Source organism: Falco naumanni, chromosome 12 (assembly GCF_017639655.2).
Source record: "Falco naumanni isolate bFalNau1 chromosome 12, bFalNau1.pat, whole genome shotgun sequence".
Classification (NCBI taxonomy): Eukaryota; Metazoa; Chordata; class Aves; order Falconiformes; family Falconidae; genus Falco; species Falco naumanni.
The window spans coordinates 17,879,082-17,902,024 of record NC_054065.1 but is presented as its reverse complement, the minus strand read 5'-3'; the positions used below and the strand labels follow the sequence as shown (position 1 = coordinate 17,902,024).

General features: G+C 37.0%; 1 protein-coding gene across 4 annotated transcripts in view; it reads right to left on the bottom strand.

Annotated features, from left to right (window-relative positions):
- SRBD1 (S1 RNA binding domain 1) overlaps positions 1 to 22,943 on the bottom strand; it is a 128,896-nt gene that overhangs the window by 16,181 nt on the left and 89,772 nt on the right. For all 4 annotated transcript variants that reach the window (XM_040611970.1, XM_040611973.1, XM_040611972.1 and 1 more), the window contains 2 exons: positions 3,668 to 3,774; positions 911 to 1,087 (listed from right to left, as the gene is read on the bottom strand). In XM_040611970.1, coding sequence (XP_040467904.1) covers positions 911 to 1,087; positions 3,668 to 3,774 — 284 coding nt within the window. The remainder of the gene's footprint in view (positions 1 to 910; positions 1,088 to 3,667; positions 3,775 to 22,943) is intronic.

Sequence of the window (22,943 nt, the reverse complement as noted above, 5' to 3'; positions counted from 1 at the left end):
GCCTGGAAGTTACGCGTGTGCTGTTTGGCCAGCAGCAACTGGGAATACATTATTGCTTCTGAGCATCGGGCTGGCTAAAAAATTGCGTGTGCTTCCCAGGAAAATATTTTTTGAGAAGAGTCAGTGGCAAAAGGGTGGGGATGGTGCTACCACTGTGCCCTTTCTCAGTTCTTTATGTTAGAAGGAGAAATGGGAAAGGCAGGAGAAGAGACACTGCCCTAGAAAGGGCACTTTCAGTTGTGGAGAGGAAGGATTTCAGGTCAAGAGGAGCACAATGAATAGCTGCAAGAGGAAAAGGCTTGGTAGAGAAAGAGGGAATGAGATGGCAGGGAAAAAGATGACCCACTGTTGACAAACTGGACTTCGGAATGGGACTCACATATCTGAGACAGAGGGCAGTCACATCACGCTTGCTCGGCACAGGAGTATAACACAGAGAGTTTGATCCAGGCAGCTATTCAGCTTTCTCTCTCTCCAGGTAATGGATTTGAAACTTTCTGAAAATTCACTCTAGTTTACTACTGTTATCACCTGCAGAGTAATCTTTACCACATTAAAATGAATTTAAAAATCTCTAAATAATACCTGAAACAAGACTAAGGTTTTAATATCTCAGATCATGACACTACCGCATGCCAACTTTCTTTTACCAATTCAGTGGCAGAATTTATAATTAAACTTACATACTTATCAAACCCCTGAGTTAAAGGACTAGGCTTACTAGCCAGTATTATTCAGAGAAAGATCTATCTTCAACCATTGACTTCAAGAAGTTTCTTAAGATGTTGTCTTTCAAAGCACAAAGGCCTGGGACTCAAGTCTCAAGCCTGAATAACAAACAGAAGAGGAGAAAAATATCTTCTGACACTATTTTGGATAGCTTAATCAAGATAGCTAACATCTCTGTTACCTGCAGAAGGTCTTTATATATTCTTGATTGAACCTGATGAAGCCAGCACACTGTTGGAAGGATTTGGGACCCAGACCTTTAACTTCCTTCAGCTGCTCTCGGTTTATAAACGGTCCATTCTTCTCTCGCCATTCAATTATATTTTTAGCTCTGTTAGCATTCAGTCCTGCAATGTGTCTAAGAGAAAAGTTTATTGAATACATTTATTACCATTGAAAAGTTATAAATGCTATCCATTATGAGGACACACATTATTGTAGAAAATCTGGTTTACAAAACTTAAAAACAGCTAAGAAATTTGCAAATAGACTCCCAGACCAAAGGCATCATCTGAAAAAGGATCCTTTCTCTTAGTTCTATGGAAGGAATCCACTCAAGTCAACACAACTTGGTAGAGCAATACGGTTCTGCACATACCTGACTAGTAAGCCAGGGACATTTAATTTATGATCTGTTCGCTCTTTCTGTAATGCCAATTCAATTTGTCATGTCTTATGGCTTGCCTCCAGCTGCCCTCTTCAGGAAATGATGTGGGAGAAGGGTTCGGGACAGATAAATTGTTCCTGTGAGAACTGCTGCCTTTCAGCTATTCTCTTCCAGTGGTACTGCAACACCTTGCCCCAACATGAAGGGCTGACGTCTGCTATCCAGAAGGAGGGTGGCTGGGAGCAGCTTGCCTTCCTCACACAATCTGACAGATCCACAAAGCTTGTTCCTTTTCTTTCAGCTGCTCTTGACATAAAAGAGCAGCTGGGAACAGGCTGCATGACTTGTTCTGAGGGCAACTCAGATCTGGCAAAGAACTTACCTGTGAAGTGCAACGGCAGTTAGCCAGGATCCTTCAGGAAGCAGCGGGTTTGCTGCACATTTTCTGTGTCTACATGAGTACAGCTTTCTGTGCATGGAGTATGTTAATCATAGAGGAAAAAGAGCTGTGGTGGGCAGTTACTCCTGGCACTAGAGGAGGAAATGTCACCCATCTGGCTCTATATATCAGATGCCATTACTTTAAGTCAATGGCAGCAGAGACCTGTTTGTGGAATGGCACAAACTGTTTCTAGAAAAACACCACCAGCAAACCTGGCAAGAATAGTCAAAAATCAGGGGGAAAACATATATTGAAAAAGTGTCTTTCCATTATTCTCATCCTCATGCAAAAGTTAAAAAAATAATCCAAAGTTGGTGAAACCTCAGACTTAAATTGGAGAGACACACCTTTAACCACAGACAAAATATTAATCATTAGGAATGGAATTTTCTCCAAAAATTTCTTAGAAACATTATGAAATCCAGCTTATTTACACTGACAGAGGAACATGACACAGAATTCACAGAATTTTCCACTGATGATCTCAAGTTTTTCAGGTGCAATACTCAGCAGTAATGCAACTACTGTAGCACTGTCACCACTTCCACTTGTAATACACGTCAAGAAGTATATTTGATGCATCAGAAAGCACAAGTGGAAAGCCCTGCTCATGGTATATTCCAGCTAGGGTGACAGTTTCATACACTGTACATCTGAGGGAAACTTAGACTGCATCTACACAACAGAACTGAACTGCTGAGGATCAAGTCAGATCCAGAACTTGATGCAACACATGCATATGGTCATAGGCCAGGTTAATTAGACCACAGTACTCAGCCAACACGGTTATCACCTGTAACCATGACAGGACAGTGTTACTCCATGTTCACAGTTTTGTGGCGACACTGCAGCACCTCAGCTTGGTACCCCCTGCTGAACTGCACAATATAGTGTAACCTGCAGAAGGCTGATAGCACTCGCCCACTGCGCTTGCTCAAGTGGGCTTTTATTTGTGCAATGAAAACTGGTCAGCCTCATTTACCAACAGGTACTGCTTGCTTTCTTACTAATAGCTGATCTAAATCTGAAAGAAGGCAAGTAAATCAGGAGTCAGACCAAGGATTGGATACACAGAAAAGGAACATGGAAGAGAAAGTAGAAAACCAAAAAGAACTGAAAGAGAGCCTCTTCCAAAATATGGAAAAGCATTTTCAAGAATTATTATAAGGGGTTAAAAAAAATAAAGACAGAGCTAGCAAGAACACATTTTTCCTTTGATATCTACTATAATTGTCACTACCAAGCTTATGGACATTCTTTTTCTTCTCCTCCCACTACAGATGAGGACAGCAACACTTTTGCTCTTCTGAGAGGCTGTTCAGCTAAACTCTTCTAATTCTCTCAGGAAACAGAATGAGCTTTTAATTTCTAACCAAGAGAAATAAAACCCAGAACATTTTCCAAGTAAATATGGCATAATTACTTAAAAAAAAAAAAAAATATCAGTAAAAAGGGATAAATTTTTAAGCAGTTCCTTTTAAATCTTTCCTTTTCTCCTTTCCTCACCCAACTTTTACAACGTGTTCCACTTAGCAGTACCTATAAAAATACCTTCTAAGAGACAGAAAGTACATTTGAAAATCCCTTTCTCAGTGTAAAAATACAAATTAATTATATGAAGTCCTACTAAAATTGCAGTGTTGGCTCAAAATTTTTAAATATCTGGTTTTCTCCAAAGAATAGTTTTACCCTAGAGAATCACACATACCCTTAAAAACTGACTCTTAATGATCCAGTGAAATACTGTCTTAACATGTCATTTTCATGTAATTGGAAGTTTAACACAAGAGCCATTTGCTCCAGCTGAGCTTGAGTCAGATGGCAGACTAAACAGAGACTCTGTGATCCAGAGCCATGTAATTACTGGAATAGGAAAATGTTTGACTCACCTTAATAGTATTTCTGAGCAGATGTTAATATCAACTCCTACAAAGCTGACACACTCTTCAACCACACTGTCCAGAGTTGCTTTGAGCAAAGTCTGTGATACATCATGCTGAGAAACAAAAATGGAGATATCTAGTTACTGAAATATCAAAGCATAGATAAATAAGAACTTTAAACAACACTAACATTAATAAAATAGTTGCTGGAATTCATCAGTACCTTATGTGAGGGTACCAGTTAAAAAGATAAGTTGTAGAATGTATTTTTGAAAGGTTTCCATTATCTCTTCGCAACATGTTTGTTATCATGTTCATCCCTAAAATAAGGCATTCTTCATGTGAATTTTTAATAACTATTTTTTTGCATCATGTAAGAACAAAACTATATTAAACACATAATGATTACTCAAAAGGAGTATGCTTGTGTTCATACACTATGTTTTGTCTGTAATCTGATGCTTATTTACCTCTCAGTTTATTAAAAAAAAAGTCAATATTTAAAAAATAAGGTATTTAGAGGAAAGATCACAAATGCTGTACTTTTTGCACCTGCACACAAAATGTTTGCAAAATTGTCCTATTTATGAGCATCACGCTACAGTACAGTTATTATTTACTAAAAGAACAAGCCAAGTATTGTATGAGGGTGGGCAATACATAAGGTACATATCAGCCCTGCAGCAACAAAATGTTTCAGATTTTGAACAGATATTTCTGGGAAGATTGGCAGGTCCTTGACCAAAGCACCACTAATGGAAATTCTTCCAGTTTTTCCATTATTGTTCATGGTGTTTCTCCTTTTTCCCTGCCCAAAAGAAAATCAGTCACACTTGTCAAAGATAAAAGTTCTGAAGCTCTAAGATTTCTTTTTTTCCACAATGTAGGCATACTTCAATCTGTAACTGCAAGTTCCCCACACAAGCCCATCAGTGCTTAGAAGTCTGACCTGGAGGGAGAAGCCTCTCTAAATGCAGGAGCTAATTCAATCACTATGTTGGCTTCGCTTCAGGGCTCTTATACGTCACTCATGTAAATCTGGGTTGATCTGTTGTGGTTTTGTGATGCATTCATTTAGGACATCAAGCTGGATCCAAGCCAAGACACCCAAACACTTCATCAACTACTTTGTTTTACCTTCTAAGCTATTCAGATCTTTTAAAAATTTAACAGTTAAAGTAAACATGCCAACAGCATCAATCCCAGCTTACTAATATTGGTAGTTCATCAAGCAGCGCTTAATAACTGAAACAATCTTAAAAATTATGGCAGTGTATTTTCATAGCCCTCTCATTTCGGGTAATGGTAATGTGATGTATTTTCATGATGCGATACATAATGAAGTTACAAACAGAAAGCACAAATTTCACCAGTATTATTCCTCTTATAAAAAGTTTGTATGCAAAAAGCCATGTACATGCATAAGTATGGGCATTTGCACACAGCCTTGGCCTCACAACCACAAAGCTTACTTTACACTTAACAGATGAAATGACGGTTTCTACTTACTAACGCGTTGCTACTGCAACACAATGGCTTCTTTTCTGAATAAGGAGATGTAAATCACACACACCCCCCAAACCACCAAAACCACACCTTAAACCACACCTTAAAAAGAAGTCTTATGGTTTTGATTTTTCTGACTAACTTAAGATACAGTTTCTCTTAGTGAGGATGTTCTATATATTCCCTCCTCCTCCTGTCATCAGCCAGGTAATGTACTAGAGATAGAGGCTTCCAGCCCACAAGCACGCTCATGCAAGGATGCATTTATGTAACAGTACAAGAACCAGAATAAAACTGTTCAGAAACATCACTCACATTTATTTTCTCTTCTTCGCCAAGTACAGCTGCCAAATACTGGGCTAGATTTTCTATAACGAGCCACAAATTAAAAATTTAGTAAGATAAAGATACTAATTTAACAATTGTTCTCATTATGATGAAGGCAGGCAAAAGAAGAAAAGAAATATGCAGAGTATTCAAAATTTTCTTCTGCTTTTAGGAAAAGCTACTGACTCCAAGGTACTGGGAAGCTGTTTATTATATAGTTTCAGAAGTTATATTAACAAGTTCCATCAACTATCGCAAGTTTTGGCCACCTCTAAAAAACTTTCTCTAAACCAACTACTTGGAATATAAAGTCTGTGGCAGAGAGTACGGATAGACTGCTGTTTCCTTAGGTTTCAGTCTCATTCCTTAAGATGATGATCATTCTTCAGAAGGAATAACATGCAGTTACGTGATTTCGAATAGAGACATTAGCAATTGTCTCCACAGTGTCTTATAGCATAGGGTGTAGCAAAGAAGGTAATCCATAGATCAGGCCTAATCTTTCTAAGCAGTTCGTTGGCAGCCACTTGATTCAGCAGAAGCTTTATTTCCAGTCTGCTGAAAGTGAACCTAGATAGCAATTCAGCCAGTTGTACTCTGCCCAAAACAAGGGAACGATATATCACAATCACAAGCTAAGCATCCTGAAATACTTCTGCTAGTGGAAGACAGACCAGTGCTCTCAGATCCTCAGTTTCAAATACAAAATTGGCATTTATTTGAAGATTTAAGTTTGTGTAAAATTCATGTGACAGAATACACACAATTTGGAAAAACTGTAATACTCAACTGTGTATTTTTTTGCCAAGACAACAATAAGTTCTCAGGTCTCTCAAAGATTATTTGCGTTTTTTAACTGCATTCCTGCTTGACTGTCATCATTTAAAAAAAAGCAAAAGAAGACATGGCCCAAGTTGTTCTTTATTACTGCAACACCTAACAGTCATACCACTTGGAATGGACATCACAGCATGAACGTGAACACATAGATAAAGAAAATGTGAATGGGCAGATGTGACAGAACAGGATAAGCATAAGACAGCATGGCTAAAACAATCCCCAACCTACCAATACCTCACAGAGGTAAGACACACTCAGTTAGTGAATGACGTTCAGCGGCAAACTTAAGGAAAACTTTCCAGACTGCAGATCTGCCTCCCAAGATGTAGCTACTGACCATTACAGCTTCCTTTTGCAGTAACAAAGGAATTTCCACATCCCTCTTTACATTGATACAAAGCACAGAGAAGGATTACGAATTTAGTTTCCAAAAGTAGTTTATTAAAAACCTTATTATCCCAATATCATTGTCTAGACTTCCTACTGCTAACAGGTTACACTTCAGATAGGTTTAAAGTGAAGTGCCTTTTCCAGTCTTCCAGCAATTTCACTCATCTTCTCAAATATCAGAGGTTAGATGGTATTATATACTTCTATGTACTATTTATATGCACTGGGGTAGTATCAGATTATTCACACTAGAAGCACCCATACTCCATGCTACTCACTCGCTACAACAGGTCTGTAAAGACAGGAATCCCTCTTAACTGTTGCATTAAGCACATCAGAATAAACCCTGCACAAATAGTGCTCAAGTCCAATATGCAAGGCTACTTTCAAAGCGTGCTTATGCAGAATTCTATGCTGCACAGCCCCAGCCCCTAACAATCCCTCCACACGCCAACGTGGCAGATTGCTGCTTCAGCTGATCCCCTGCAAATCCTGCGAAATAAAACATTTTCATTTTAACATTAACACTGAATATACACCCCTATGCATGAGTGTGTACCTGCTAAAACTGTTCAGTATTGTCTTCTCTGTTTAATCAGAGTAACTTATTTATTAACAGTCTTTATTCGTGGAACAAATACCACAACTGCCTCCACCACTCCCCTTACAAAACCAGGAGAAACTAGCTCTGTCAGCCAGCTGAACCATTCAAATCAGGAGCTTACTCGAAATCAAGCAGAATTGCCCCAACAGCTATGCTTAACAGATAGGAGCATGTCCTTTGGTGCAATTTTCAAACATGATCGATCTTGAATTTACCACCCAAATAAATTACCAAGGTTTTATTACAAGGATACTCAGAAATGACTACCATTAAAATATCCTCTGCTGGAACAGTATATTTGGAGCAGAAGACTTCATTGTGTATGATGATCTCTGAGCAATAAAAAGGATCGATACCCCCAGCTTATGGAAACTGAGGCCAGCAGAGATAAGGGACAAACTGCAGGATGTCCAGTGCAAATCTGCAAAGTTTCTTTTATCATCACTCTACAGAAAACAAAGCCACCTTGCTTCACAGATAGCATTAGGAAGTACTTAGACATCTGTTTGGTTTGAGTTTTTCGTGGGGTGGACTAGAGAAATTAACCTGCCCGTAGAAATAACAGGCACTGTAACTGTGTTTTAGTATTTGTTTTCTAAGGAATTCTCAAGCGAGCCAGGCAACAAGACACATAAAGTTAAGTTACTTTATTGAAACTGCTGTAGTAAATCATTGTAGTTGATCAGTAAATGAAATTCAACGATTACATTTTTCTAATATTTTTATAAAGAGTATCCCAAATGCAACTTACGTTCATGAACCTGGAGAAAAAATCAGAGGCTGCTATATTTTGATTTCTGATCATGACTACCATTCAAATTAGTCTGTGGCAATTTTGTTAAAATCACCAAAAAAAGATTATATTGCATATTTCAAAACCACCATTCTGCAAACCCATACTAAAAAGCCAAAATAACTTAAGTTCATATACTTGCATTAAACTCAGCATAGAATGTTTAACACTATAGTGTTTAAGAACACTTGTCTATTATGCACATTATAGTTTTGTCCTATTATTATATCCCAATACTTCAGATATATTTTTTTTAATATGGTATGAAGCAGAGAGCAAGGACTGCTGTGTCACCCAGTTTCAAGAGCTACAAACACTCACAGAAAATAATTAACATTACTAAGAATGTATTTGTTCCTTGAAAGGGTGCGACTACAACTGTAACTGAACTCCATTTTCCAGTTTCAAAAACCTGCTGATGTAGACAAAAGGAAAGCAGTATTCTAAATAGCCTCTCTTATTATTTCTAGCAGTATACAAGTACAGACACTGTAAAAATAAATTTGTCATCAGCATGACTAATTTATCAAGTCAGAGAACCACTGTTCACATGAAGCCTGGAGGCTGTACTTAGTCTGTATGAGCATAGATGGTGGACCAGTACGCTGACTTTGCCTGATCAAACACACTATACTAGTGCTAGACCCTAATTGGAAGCTTTTACACAGAAGTAAATTACAACTCAAAGCTCTTTACCTTCGACAGCTTGAAAAAAACCCCACACGTACTAAAACAATACACATAACTATAATGCATTTGGTAACCTTTTCCTGGTCCCCTATAAAATCTTAATTTCAGAAAATACGGTATTATTGCATGCCTCTGAAAGAGAAATTCAGACAGCTTAAAATTCTACTGCAACACACAGCAATTTTTAAATACTATTTTACATTTACAAATAGTAGACATCGACCCAACTTGCCTGTGCATTGTTATTACTTCACCAAGCTCAAGAGCCAAGCAAGGCACCTTTCAATGCAGTTGAACAAGAATTATTTGTACCCTGCAGAGCCTATGAACATGGTGCAGACATGACCTAATGATGCTGGTCACAACACAGTGGGGAGGGGAGAAGTTCTCAATTCTGGGCAGCAATGTGCAGGTTCTTGACCCAGGCTCAGCATTACGGTATTGTAACAAGATCAATATTCATCCTAAATAAGACCTGAGCTGCACATCAGACAATCTATTTTGATTTTTGATGAAGTTATACCTCACTTGTTCTTTGAATCCAAAATTCAACCTTCAATGAAGTAAAAGCAATTTATTTTTTTCTGTCTTTAAGTAAGTCCTGAGACACTTCTAACACCTCATAAACCATTATTTTGTTGGTACCTGCCATTAGCTTCTGTATCCATGAATTTTAATATTAGCATGTGAGACTAGAGAACATGCCTCCTGAAAAACTACTTTTCTTTAAACAGTGGTATAACTGTGCAAACTGAATGACATTTACTGAGTGAGAAATTAGGTGAGACAACACATCCCAAGCAAAGTTTAAAACTGTATTATTTTACACAGATTCAATCCATGGAAATGTCTTTTAAAATTTGAAAAAGGAAAAAACCTTCCTCTGCTATTGCTGTGGCCTACATACAATGAGCTGCATTTCAAATGCTTATGAAACCACAAAAGAGAAATGCACTCAGGACGAGCCCTTAAGTATGGCAGGATTGATATAACACAAACAGTGTAACGAGAAGTATCTTTTCATGTGTAGAATTAGAAAAAAAAAAATGCACCTTACTTTTCAGGTGGAAAAGTTGGAAAGTTCAGGTGTGGGGGGGGTCAATCTGTAGTGTCCTCTGGAAAATCCCTTTCAGTTAGATTCTAAGAAAACAAGCTTATGCCTCTGATGTTTGATAAAAGGACCTAACTTCAAGAACTTCTTTTGAAGATTGTTTGTGGTTTCTCCAAATGTTATATTGTTATAGAATATATTGTTATCCTATGTACTTAGCTCTGACTCATTTCTTGTTTTCAAAATTCCAAATTCTGTTTATTTTAACAGCATACTACTATTACTGAAATAGCCCAAGAGAGGCAAATGGATTTATATTTTCCAAGAAAATGATAAAACAAAAACAAAGTCTGTCAGCTCTGACATAAAAAAAAAACCAAACCAAAACAAAAATGCATACTTTATCATGTAAAAGCTTCAAGCTACTTGCAAGTTGCTGGAATTCATGTTATATTTACTTGTTCTTGTGTCGTAACAGAAGGAATAGTACTGCTAAACTTGTTAAACAAATTCAATCCCATTACTAATATGTCTGATTTCTAAAGCTAACTTCTTGGCGTGAGCAAGCTAGCAGCAAGTGACATATATCAAAAATCACCCTTCCCTTTCCAGACCAGGCAGCAGCAATCTCCGACACATATCGTTATGTGGCTAAGGGGGAACAATGTGAACTGCAATTATAAACAACCACATAATTCCTCGAGATTTCAGTGGGACATTTTCTTTTGCGAATAACTAGCAAAAGTGATTGTCCAAACTTCTATAGAAAGCCTTACATTTCAATTTCAAACGCAACCTGCATTCTGGGGCTGTTAAAGCTCCACAAATATAGGGGATACCCTGCAATACTACAGAAAGATAAAGAGGGGACCTTATCAGGAGTGGAGTTTCCTAAATCACATGGCTGAAAGGCAACAACTTCAGTTGGGGATTTTCCTGAAAAGTGCTAAAGGATAAGAGGGGGAAAATAACAACAACAACAGATTACACTGACAGAGGGAGAAAGAATAGTACATCTTTAGAGGGACAAGGCAGAAGTCACAAAGCCCAGGTGAGCCTGGTTATCTGTGGGAATTCCGTTTAGTCTGAAGTCAGTGACCATCTATCACCCTGCAGCTGATGGGTGAAGAACAGCAGCTCCTGGGTGTAGAGTTCCCACTGGCCTCACCTGGAGCAAAGGGAGCCCCCCAGAGATGTGAGTAGCTTGGGAAAAATCTATATAAATACATGCATGTCTTCCAGCTCCACTAAAGACATGTTGGAGTTCCTCTCACCCTAACAAAAGAATGTGGTACTTGCAATATTATTAAAAACTACAACAAAAATGCAAATTCATTTAAGGGTATTTTCTAGAAAGGAAAAATTATCAGTTGCTATGTATTTGATTGTATCCTAGATGTTTAATATAAGCAACTTCTCAAGCTCCCTAGCTTTCTCAATTAGTATCCAAACACACTTAGCGACTGCTGTACCAGGTGACTCATGCTAGCTCTGCACTGAGAATATATTTAATACAATGACACACCCATTCCCTCATTAGAAAAAAACACGTATGCTAAACAAGGACATTCAGCAGTTTTTTAATCCCACACCAACAAAATTAGACATGATACAATTAAGAAGGGAAAAAATATTAATGTGACACCACCTCTTGAAACATTTGCTGGGGAAAACTTTTAGGTAATTTGACTTACCTCAACCCCTCCATTCACACATTCCCCTCACCGCTCCCCCCCCCCCCCCCCCTTTTTTTTTTTTAAATAGATAACTTCAAACTGAATATGCTTAAAGAACACTTTCAAATCCTGCTGTTTCATTTTCTCCCTCTCTTCTGGCTCCTCCTTTGCTTTCAGGGGGCACTCCTTCCCACTTGATCCCCAAGCTCTTCCACTGCACAACTAAAGGCAAAAATAAGCTAGGAATGGAACGGAAAGCAAGACAGTGCCCTGCAGAAGACGCAGCCAAAATCAAATAAAGAAAGCTTATTTTCTCTGCTTACTAAAAAGCATGCACTTCAGTTTGATTGACATATGACAACTCAAAAAAGTTATCCAGGGTAGTGTTTATTGAATGACCCATGGAAGACTGCAAGCTAACAGAAAACCAGGGAACATTAAAAAACAAAATGTTCAGTATCAGCGTTTAGGGATTCAAGAGGCAGAGCACAGAAGCATCCATTGTGTCATTCACATTTTGATAATTGAAACCATTTTCAGCACCACTCATTACATATAACAGCAAGTTATGTTTAAAGCAGAAGCATAAATAATTGACAAAAAAATCTCTATGATGCAGTAAGTTTGTGCCTTCTAAAAATCTGTTCTGCACTAAGCTTAACAAAATTTGGATTATAATGTATATTTAGTACTTCCCTTATTACATATATAGCACAAGCAAAATATTTGCACATTGGAGTTTGAAAAATTGACAGGACTGAATAACAAATCAGCTGCACTAACTTGTCAGCACTAAAAAAATTAAGTTCTTCAATGACAATTTTTACAAGTGAAAGAGAACACCAACATTTCTTTCATTCTCAAAACCAAGGAACATTTCAGAACCACCATCACTATTGACAGCATATGACTTACTACTAAAGTGATTAGCATAATATAAAAAGTGAGAAATGAACTAGTAGAATGGCATAAACAAGTATAATGCATGCACTGCCTTGTACATGGAAATAGCAATTGAGTACTCTTGCAATATACACATTTTTTAAAATAAATAAGATCTCAGCAGGTAGGAGGGGAAAAAGCACAAATCAAAGAGCACTTATTTCCCCAGTATCCCTGACACGACACTGTGATTTGTGGCCTCATAACATAACCCTTACTTTTAGTCAAGGTCTGGAAATTCCTAAAAAGGCCTCTTCAAAACATTAGGAAAAAAATACAATGTTTAAATTATTTGTAAACTTATAAAATAATATAAAATTTTGTAGTGCAACAAAATAATAATAAATGCTTGGAACAAAGCTTTCTTAGATATTCCCTAGTGGAAGACTTGTAAATAATCACTGCATCACTATCATCAACCCACAAAGTTTACAAGCTACTTACAAAGTCAGAGCTTTTAACGATTGCATATATGAATATATTAATTGCAAATGTGTAATCTGATTACAGATTATGGCATCATTCATTTTAAAGATTGACCTCTATTTCCCTTGCAAAATCTGATTTTTTTTATAAAGGATCAAAAGCTTAACCAAAACAACTTTTAGGCAAGCTTGGGAAATCATAAAAAAAATAACATTAGAAAAAGTATTTGGAAATTCAGCATCCAATAGTTTAGAAACTCCTAAAGTATCTTTATGAATTCTGATTATAAAAGCATTTAGTCCAAAAAGCAACAGTACTGCCTCAGGTTTGGTTTTGCTAAAGTTGCTAAGGGAGAGGCAATAGAGTTCTGTATTTGTACAAACATTTACAGCTGCAAGCTGACATACCATCAAGCAAAAAGAGAATTAAAACCACCTCTGATTTTGCAGCACTTATGTCTGCCCGCCGCTGTTTGCAGAAGCATACCCTTACTTTCGAACGTGAAGAGCAATACGGAATTATCAAGGCCTGCTCCACTGAAATCCCTGGCTGATGTCCCACTATGGTAATTATGGACAGAAGTTCAATAGAAGTTTTATTTATGTTTGAGGTACTAGATGGATCAATCAAATGATTAGATAAGCCTATTCAATTTGTGCCTGCTTTGGAAAATTATTACTTATACTACAACCCCCCCGAATTATTAAATAAATAAAAAAAATTATTGGATGTTCCTTTCTATATAAATTTGTATTTTAAGAACACCAAAAGACAATAGTTGTTATAAATCACTTAGATTAAGGCATCAAGCATTCAACATTTCCTCACACAAGGCAGAAGTTGCTCTGATCAGAAATCAGACAACTGAGACACCTTAGATCAGCTATGGCCAAGCTTCACCGCCTGGAACACACAAAGCTTGGTAAGAAAGCTCAGGCACAAGTGTTGTAGAGGTCTACAGCACATGGCTGGCTAGGCTGATGCAAGGAGCAGAGGTAGTCCAAATAACAGTGAGATGAGGAAGACAGCTACGCCTGGCAAGTCATCATCACTAGCTCTGTCCCAAGAAGGACAGATGTTCTACAGAAGAAGGACACATGGACAGCTAATGCCATTCCCAGCCTGCAACCTCATCTCAGTGAGATATAACTGAGGATGCAGGTCTCAGCCACACAGCGATTTGGTGTATACCACCTGAGCTTCAGATATAATTCCTACATCCAAAGGCAAGCCTGCAAATACAGACTTCTAAGTTTATTCAGCTGGAGTAAAGACCTATCAAAATTTACTGTTTAGCCACTTCAATATCGAGCATATGCTCATCTCACCTAAAAAGAGAATCTAGTAGGAGATGCGAACTTTTCATTAACTATGGTAGATAGTTCAGTAGACTTCAAATCATAATTAGCTTGTCATATGATGATTGTAAAAACTAAGAAAAGTTCAAGGAAGACAATATGAAGCTCCATTAGAGGAAAAGTTTCAGAAAACCACTCTCTTTTTTACTCTTTACAAAACACAGGCAGTCAAGAATGTGAAGAGGAAAATGCAGCCTTAAAAAGTAATAGCATTGGTGATTCTGTACTGCATGGAATGCTCTCCCATCACAAAGCCAGAACAATTTCTTCTTCAAATTGTTAGCTTAGCTTATTTAAAACAAAAACCCTAAATGATAAGCTTTTTTTTTTCCCTTTTTTTTTTCCTAAAAAGCTTGTGATGTGCAGGTTAAAGAAGTTATACAAAGATGTTTTAATTGCAACATTCTGCTCTGTCTTCAGGAACATTTCAGTGCCAGGCAGAAGACTCTTGCTTTCTGACTTACACAAAGATATAACACTTTCAACAGATCAGGACTAGCTGCAGTTCCAAAATTAGCATCATGGCACAACAGTAAGAGATCAGAGTCTAGAAAACCCACACATTCCAGAAGTACATCCTCCAAAACTATGGAGTCTCTTAATAAAACATTAAAGTACTCTTAACTTCTTCCAAACTTTCAGTGGCAGAAAACATATAGCTGGTAGTACGGAGATATACAGTGGTGACCCTTTGGTTTTGGTGTACTTACTCTGTATAGGTTGACCTATAGGTGACAGAACTTCTGGTAGGTACAGTAACAGTGCTGGTTTTGCTAGGACATTGTGAAGTGAGAATAGCATGACCTCCCCTGCCACAACCATACATGCACAAACATTGCAGAACCTTTAAACTTCATGCTACTGAGATATAGGTACCTGAAAACAGTCCCAGTTTTACAAATGACAAATCAAAACCACAAGAACTTAGTAATTTCTCTTAAGCCAAAGCAGTAGTAAGTGAAAAAGAAAGGACCACAATTCATTTCCTGCCTGCAACCTTAGCATCACTACTCAGAAGCAAACAGCACACATTTTGCTTCTCCATTATTTTATGATGTTTGTGCACTGATCACTATGTTCTCTGATTGCAAGGTCTAGGGTCAGCTTACAAATGTTTTCATATCTTTGTTTTGAGTTGTCCCATGCCTCAATGGCAAACAATTAAAACATATCTCTAAATGTCCTTCACTTTAGAAGCTAATAACCACTTCTCATTAAGCAATTGTCTTGATTACCACAGCTTGAGAAAAACCCACACATTAAGCTGCCCTCTTTCAGAAATTATTTTCAAGTAGCAATCAAGATTTAAATGCAAGTAGGCTACCCCCTCAGACTAACAGATTTAAAGTCTGGACAAGAAGTTGGAAAATAAAACTAATAGCACAGATGTCATCAAATCGTAGCAGTGGGAAAAATGTCTGCAAAAGCTGATCCCAAGTTCTCCTGCTGCTACTTAACTGCAAGCAACATCAACTAGACCACTTTACATGCACAACCAAATAGGATGAATGGCTCAAATTGTTTCAGTAACTTTTAAGTACTTTCAGTCTTCTCCATCATTTGATTCTAGTGCCTCAGAAAAAGACATTGATACCTCATGATTCAGATTTTTCACCAGAGCTTAATTTCTTCCTCCCTCTCTTCCCATCTGCACACACTGCACCATATCAGACTAAAATATGCATTTCTCAACCTGAAATTCTGTCTGCAAGTCTTAGCCACTGAACGAGTTTCCTTGGAGAGCTGCAGCACTAGAACATTTCCAATAGCTACTAATGCAGAAGCAGCACAAATTCTGCGAACAGATTGCAATGCAATAATTACATTACACAACAGCTTGAAATTTTAGCATCAAAATTCCTTTGTCACATACAAGAGCATTCTAATACAGTCCAGTTCCAGCTTGCTGTCTCTTCAGGTATCAGGAATGTAAATACACACCAGCATTTTCAGAAGATGATTGCATTTGCCCAGAATTCACTCTCATTTCCATCAGATTCAAAGGTTTCATAAAGCATTCACATCTTTAAATCATGTATATATTAATCTATTTTCTGTTTGTCTTAGTTATGTACCTCGCATTTTGTGACTGGAAGGAAAAAAGGCACAAACCCTACCCACAGAAAAAAAGCCATTGTGAAAGGCATCTCTCAAATTTAGGATGCAGACACTCAAAGACACAGAAGCCTTAGCACACTTGCTCCCAAAGCTCTGAAAAACAAACCCCCACAAAACATTTAAGATACTCCATTTAGTCCAGACACTGGCATTTCAGAAAAGATTATGGAAGAAGCATAGCAGCTTACTAAATAGAACTGGGAAATTATATGGTACCTAGTAACAGGAACATGTTCAGATCTCAGGATGTGATAAAACAGAAAGACAGTCTAATGACGTGTACACAGAAGGAGGGAATGCTATGAAAACAGAGCATGGACATGCTATTTTGCACACTCTTCAGGACAAAATCTGTACCATAACCCTTCTTACCTACACTTACAAGTGTTTTCAGCAAAATAGCTGGGTTCTTTACAGTGCTACTCAGAGTGAAGTACTTCTAACAATGGCCCTCATATAAGTAAGGAAAAGCTATGGCAAAAACAAATTTACCCAAGATATCTCTAGCATTAATTCATCATAGCATACATACATAACATTCAGCAACGTGGATTTACTACACCACTGTAGAGAGAAGCAGCTGCAGAGACAGAAGGACAGCAGGCAACCCTGCCAACTTGCGCCTTCTGAGAAGGCAAGATTGAGAGCACGTTCGGGAATGCTATTTTAGAACAGCCTTAATGAAGATTATAAGCAGTGTTTTGTTATAATTTAGGAATAAATGGGACCTATCAGTGATATAAACCTCTTCCACTGAAGAGACAGAAATTTAGGAGGACATAAGGGAAACATTTCCTTAACTCCCCTCTTCCAGTTCATTAATATATAGTTACATCCATCAGCCAAATTAAAATAAAATGAAGGATGAGTACACAGCAGGAATGAAGGGTGGGGGAAAAACCACCAAAGAGATGGGGAAGGTTTTAGTATTTACAAAGAACATCCAGATTATCAGCCCACTTACTCTTAAGTTTTGCGATGTCTAAATTTTTGCTAATCTTAAGGGAGCAAACAGGTAGGAGAATCTTTGTTCACAGCGGCATTTCTATACAAGTTGAAAAGTCACATTGAAATATGGTATCATAACTTAAAACTTAAAAGTGAATTGGGGGGGGAGGGGCAGGCAGGAGGGAAGTGTTACAAGGCTGCTTAATTATTCTGCCCACATAAATGAGCAGAGAAAGTCCAGGCTCACCAAAGAATTTTCATTTTGCTCTGTAATAATAATATACAATACTTACACCATTGCAAATAAGCGTAACACTTGCTCTTGTAAAACCAGTGAGTTTGAAGACCCTAAAGGTACACTTACTTGGTTGAAATGAATATTTTTCTTTAAAGTTTTATCTTGCAATCCAAGATTTCTGTGATGGCAAATCATTATAGCGTTTCAGTCCCCAGTTTATTGGTAAACATTGTCTTAACAGATCCTTAAAACAAAAAGACTACACCATATGACATGACCATATACATTATTGAAAATTTGCCACAGAATGCTAAAGAAAGAATAAAGTTACCATTAAATATGCAATAAAAGAAAAAGTTACCAATTTTAATGTTTAGTCCTATTTCTGGGACAATTAGAAGAAAAATCCAACCTGTTTTACTTGGAATGGGGACAGTGTGAAGCTGCAGCACAACGGCAAGTCTCTCCTGCTCTCTGTATTCTGCTACCTACTTTTAAACGAGGAATGTTCATTTGCCATCAGTAACACATGAAAAGAATGCTTTCCTATAGAAAATGACATGGAAGACAGCATTTCAAAACGGTAACCATGTTCCACTGCATCGGAGGACAGTAGCCATTTACCTGTAGCCCTCAGACTTCCAAGTGCAGTTTAAGGTCCCTGTACTGCCCTCTGCATTTTGCACAGTTTGGGTCAAACTTCACAACAGCTCAACTTTCCTTTGAAACACTGCTGTGTTTGGTCTGTTGAAGAATGAAATCTGCTTGCCCTTAGGGCTTGATAGAACGAAAGGGCAAAATCCTGGCTCCATTTAAAGTCAGCGGGCAGTTTGCCATTTAATTCAATTGGTCTAGTATTTCACAGTGACCTTAAGGCTATACCAAAAAGCTTGTACCTGTGTATCCTGACCGCTTGGAGGAATAGTGGTGGTGTGTATTAGTTTTTAACAGTAGCATCTGGGTGGCAATTGGGATGCTTTCATTTTTACTTCGAAAGCTCACATGAAGCTTGTAAGCGTTCATTCAAAATTACAGGACAGAAGTGTAAACTGGTTCATCAGCATAAAATTTATCTTCTGGTTGGTACTCAAAAATTCACGTTAAAATTTAGAAGCTACAGAACAAGCATCTGACAAAACATTCACTTTCACTTAGTCTAGATAATTTTAAAGAAAAGGATCAAGGAAATCATATTTTCTTTCACAGCAAGAACACACATGGTTTTTAACACTAACCAAAAGAGGCTGCACCAGTGCCATATCGCAAGTGACTTAGAAGACATTTCAGAGGCAGAATAAGCAGGACATATTTTACATTAACATCTCAGCACCCTAAACAAACTACAGTGGCATGGGGTTGGATGATTAAATCGATTTGTGTATCACCATGGGTAGGTGCAAACTACAGAGAAGGTTTTATAAAAGCAATTAGCTAGCTAAGAGAACAGTAGATCAGATACCCTACGTTATGCAGAAAATAAGTTTTTTTTAATCTATCATCACCTCAATGTACAAAGACTTGACAACAACAGTATTATCCATTTCCTTACAAAACAACATTCAAATGCTCCCTCATACAAATCACATGAATTTACTCTTATGGGACTGTACAGTTAACTTGTGGAAAACCCCAGATATTTCTTGTGTTTTACTTCTCACACTCAAGTAAAACAACAGTAGACATCAGTGATGGATGCCAGGATGCTTGGATCTCTACTTTTTTCAGTTCCTTATGTAAACAGTAATCTGTTTCAAAGCTAAAAATACTCCCCTTCCTTCTCAACTAATGTATATGGGTACTTTTGTATCCTTATTTAGAAGCTTGGCAAGAAATACAGTGGGTAACTGATTTTGTATAATGTCTCTTTCCCACTTTCAACATTCCGGTGTAACACTAAAGACCAATTTGGTAAAGACAAGGGCTGAATAATGGTGTTATGCACTGCTTGCTTTTTTTACTAGAAATTAACTTGGTAATCATTGCTTAGAAAATTTGTTAAAATCATAAACTTGCCCTTAACGTCCATAACATCAAAAAGAAATAGTAATAAAGGCAGATAATCACTTTTATCTGAAGACAGACACTGTAGTACTTGTACAGTTATTAAAAAACATTTTCCACTTATTTTCATCATGTAAAATGAAAATATATTCCATCACTCAAATTATGGAAGTGCAACCTAGCACAACCTGCTAGCCTAGGGGAGGGAGAAAAGAGGAGAATGTGAATTAACCCAATTACTGGCAGAGAAGATATCAGGATGAGTACCCACTAGGTCAGGTTTAAAAACACATCAGAAGCACCAGTGTTAAAAAAACAGAAAAGAAAAATTAAAAAAAAGAAAAAAGCTTGCGCTCCCTGTGCTGAGTAGCACTATTAAATTCAGATGCAGGGTTGTGTTTAGGTTGGACAGGCCCCAACAGTAGAACAAAGTCAGTCTGTCTTAGTACCATAACCAAATTCTACAAGTTAACAGCTTTTCATGAAAAGCTGCCATTTCAAAATGTCAATCAAACCTGAATATAAGTGGGAACTCCTGCAGAAATAACCAGCTGCAGGTTTGAAAAACATTTTTCACTGGAAGTGGAAACACAAAAGATGTTTGAATGAGATCTCTTTTCATTCCTGTAACAGTAGACGGTCATTTTCACAACATCAAGGACAAAAACACAAGACAAAATTGCAAATAACGTCTTGAAAGAACCATTTGCAGGGGTGATGAATGATTCAAGTTACAAATGACAGAATTATTGGCAAATGGAAACTCATTAATATGAAAAAGCTTCTCTTATAAGATTGCAGTTTGTCTCCACTTTTTCTTATTGCATCTGAATGATTAGGTTGTACGTATTAATTTCAATCCATGTTTAATATTCGCTTTCTCACCTTCAAGCAGCAGCTTGCACCAAGATTATCTGACTTGCAATAAAAGTACTATGTCTTTATGGGGGTTTAGGTGTTTATTAAACAGAAGAAATAGTCTCAGTTAATAAAAAAACAGATTCTAACAAAACAAAGTTAAAATTTATAAACTGCTCACTGAAAGAACTCAAGTTTTCTCATTCAGTTCTGTACATCCAAACATACATCACATTTACTCAATAAACCAAGGGAAAAATATTATTTCTGCAAGTGTAGACTATAATGGAAAAGCTTACCAATATCGCTTTGGACATGTTTTCCTTTCTAAAGGATACAGCATGAACAAAGCTATTTTTTCTATTCTTTGAAAAATGTGTACTATCTCTGAAAATGAGTTTGCTATTCAAATACCAGCTTCATCAACTTCTATTCAATAACTGGACTGATGTAGCAGTGATTTATTTCACAAATCTCTATATTCAGGGCTGTGAAACAAATCTAGCCAATACAGATGCTTACTGAAGAGTTATACCAGTACCGAAAAAATTGCTGCCCCAAAAGGTAACAACTGTACTGTAGCATCAACATTCACTATGCAGTTTTCTCATTATAAACAAGTAATAAAAAAAGAATAGATTGCATAGTAGATGAACACCTCAGCATGTCTCTAAGTTTACAGTATTAATGTAGACATACTGCCTTATACTTATTTATCTCCTTTCCAGCATGACTATTGCTAAGATGATCGTGCGAATGGGATACCATTAACTCTTTTGAACGACACCATCTTTTTCTTGTTACACTTTTCACCAAAATGAAAATATGTTTATAACTTACATAAAATTCATAAATTAGAATGAGATAAAATAGCAGAGTTATATTTAATATAACTGAACATATTCAAGACTTAAAAGTTTGAAGTTATCAAAATACAGATATGATTCTTCAGCAGCGTTCGTTGAAAACTAAGATGATACCCAACATAAAACTCAAACAACTCATCACTACAGCCTCACTGTAGTGAGATATCAGTTACATCATCCAGTTTCACACCATAGCGCTGTTTTCTATAGCATACATTTCTGATATCCAAAATCTTAATATTTTATCAAGCTGCATTTCTCTACCTGCAGGCTGCAGCACACTACCAAAGTTACCTGAGGTTTTTTTACACCTAAACTTCTCTTCAGCAGAATCACAGCACAAATTGATCACTAATGATTCCAACAAGACGACAAAAATATAGTGAGATTTTTCATCACTAGTCCTTGTTCTTATAACTTTGTATCACCAACATTTGTTTTTAAGTAAGCTGGGATATATACAGCCTACTCTGAGGTTTTGGGGATGAATAATTAGCTGTACGAAGCAACAGTTGAAGTAAGATTAACTTGACCATAAAATGTTGCTACCAAACTATTTAAAAACTGAGACAGAAGACAGAAAAGAAGGAAAGAAACAAACCGTGCCAAACCTAGTGCCTTAGCAAAGTGTTTTCTGAACATTCTCAAAAGCATAAGGTTTCCTATTTACTTCAGGAAACAGCTTACAAGTCCAAATGTGCTGGAGATTTTTTCATTTTGTTTTGTTTCGAGCTGCCAATTGTTAGTCAAAATTACTATTCATTTTACAGGAGTGTTAAGAATGCAAATGGTTAACAGTAGTATAAACTATATAGTTGGTTTAAGTTTGAATGTCTAAAACTATTACACACTGCATTCATCTGCATTCCCTGTTTATGGGAATGAAATATGTAGTCATTTGAAGTCCACAATATGTATACTGTGTTTGTAATAACTGCAGATTTTACAAGCACATTATTCTTTCCATTAGGATTAAAACCTCACCGAATAGCAATTTGTGAAAGAATTCTAGCAGGGCCCTGAGCCCAGAACTCTGACCTCTGATGAGATGCTTGGCAGCAACAAACTCTAGGTCTAAGCATAACATCTGGTTTGAGTTAGACTTCCTGAAAAAATAGCCCCTGTACTGGGGAAACTGGTATTCACTCAGCTTTGTCTATACACTTTGACTGACTTCAACACTGTTGCAGGGGATAAAAAAAAAAAAAGAAAAAAAAAAGAAAAGAAAAAAAGAAAGGAAAAAAAAGAAAGAAAAAAAAGAAAAAAGAAAAAGAAAAAAAGCTTTGCCAGAATGCACGTCAATCACTGTAGACTTCTTGGTGGCCTCCAAAGAGCCAGGCACTTACATTAGGAGACACTGTACACATTCACTCATGCTTCTTGGGCTTTTTGCTATTGTACTTCATAGCTCAATGTTTTTTTTCAGAATTAGTGCCAACTCTGAATTATCTAATCCAAAACTACAGTGGAGCACAAAAATATAAATTTTGCCTGAAGAAAGAATTTTTGTAGATTTTTTTTTTCAACAGTAATTATTTTAACTTCACTTTTCTTGCAAATTTAGACAGTGTCACTATAAAATAAATGGGAATATTCCCAAAAGAAACACAAACTCCCACTGCCAAGAAATCTGTATGAACAGCAACAGCT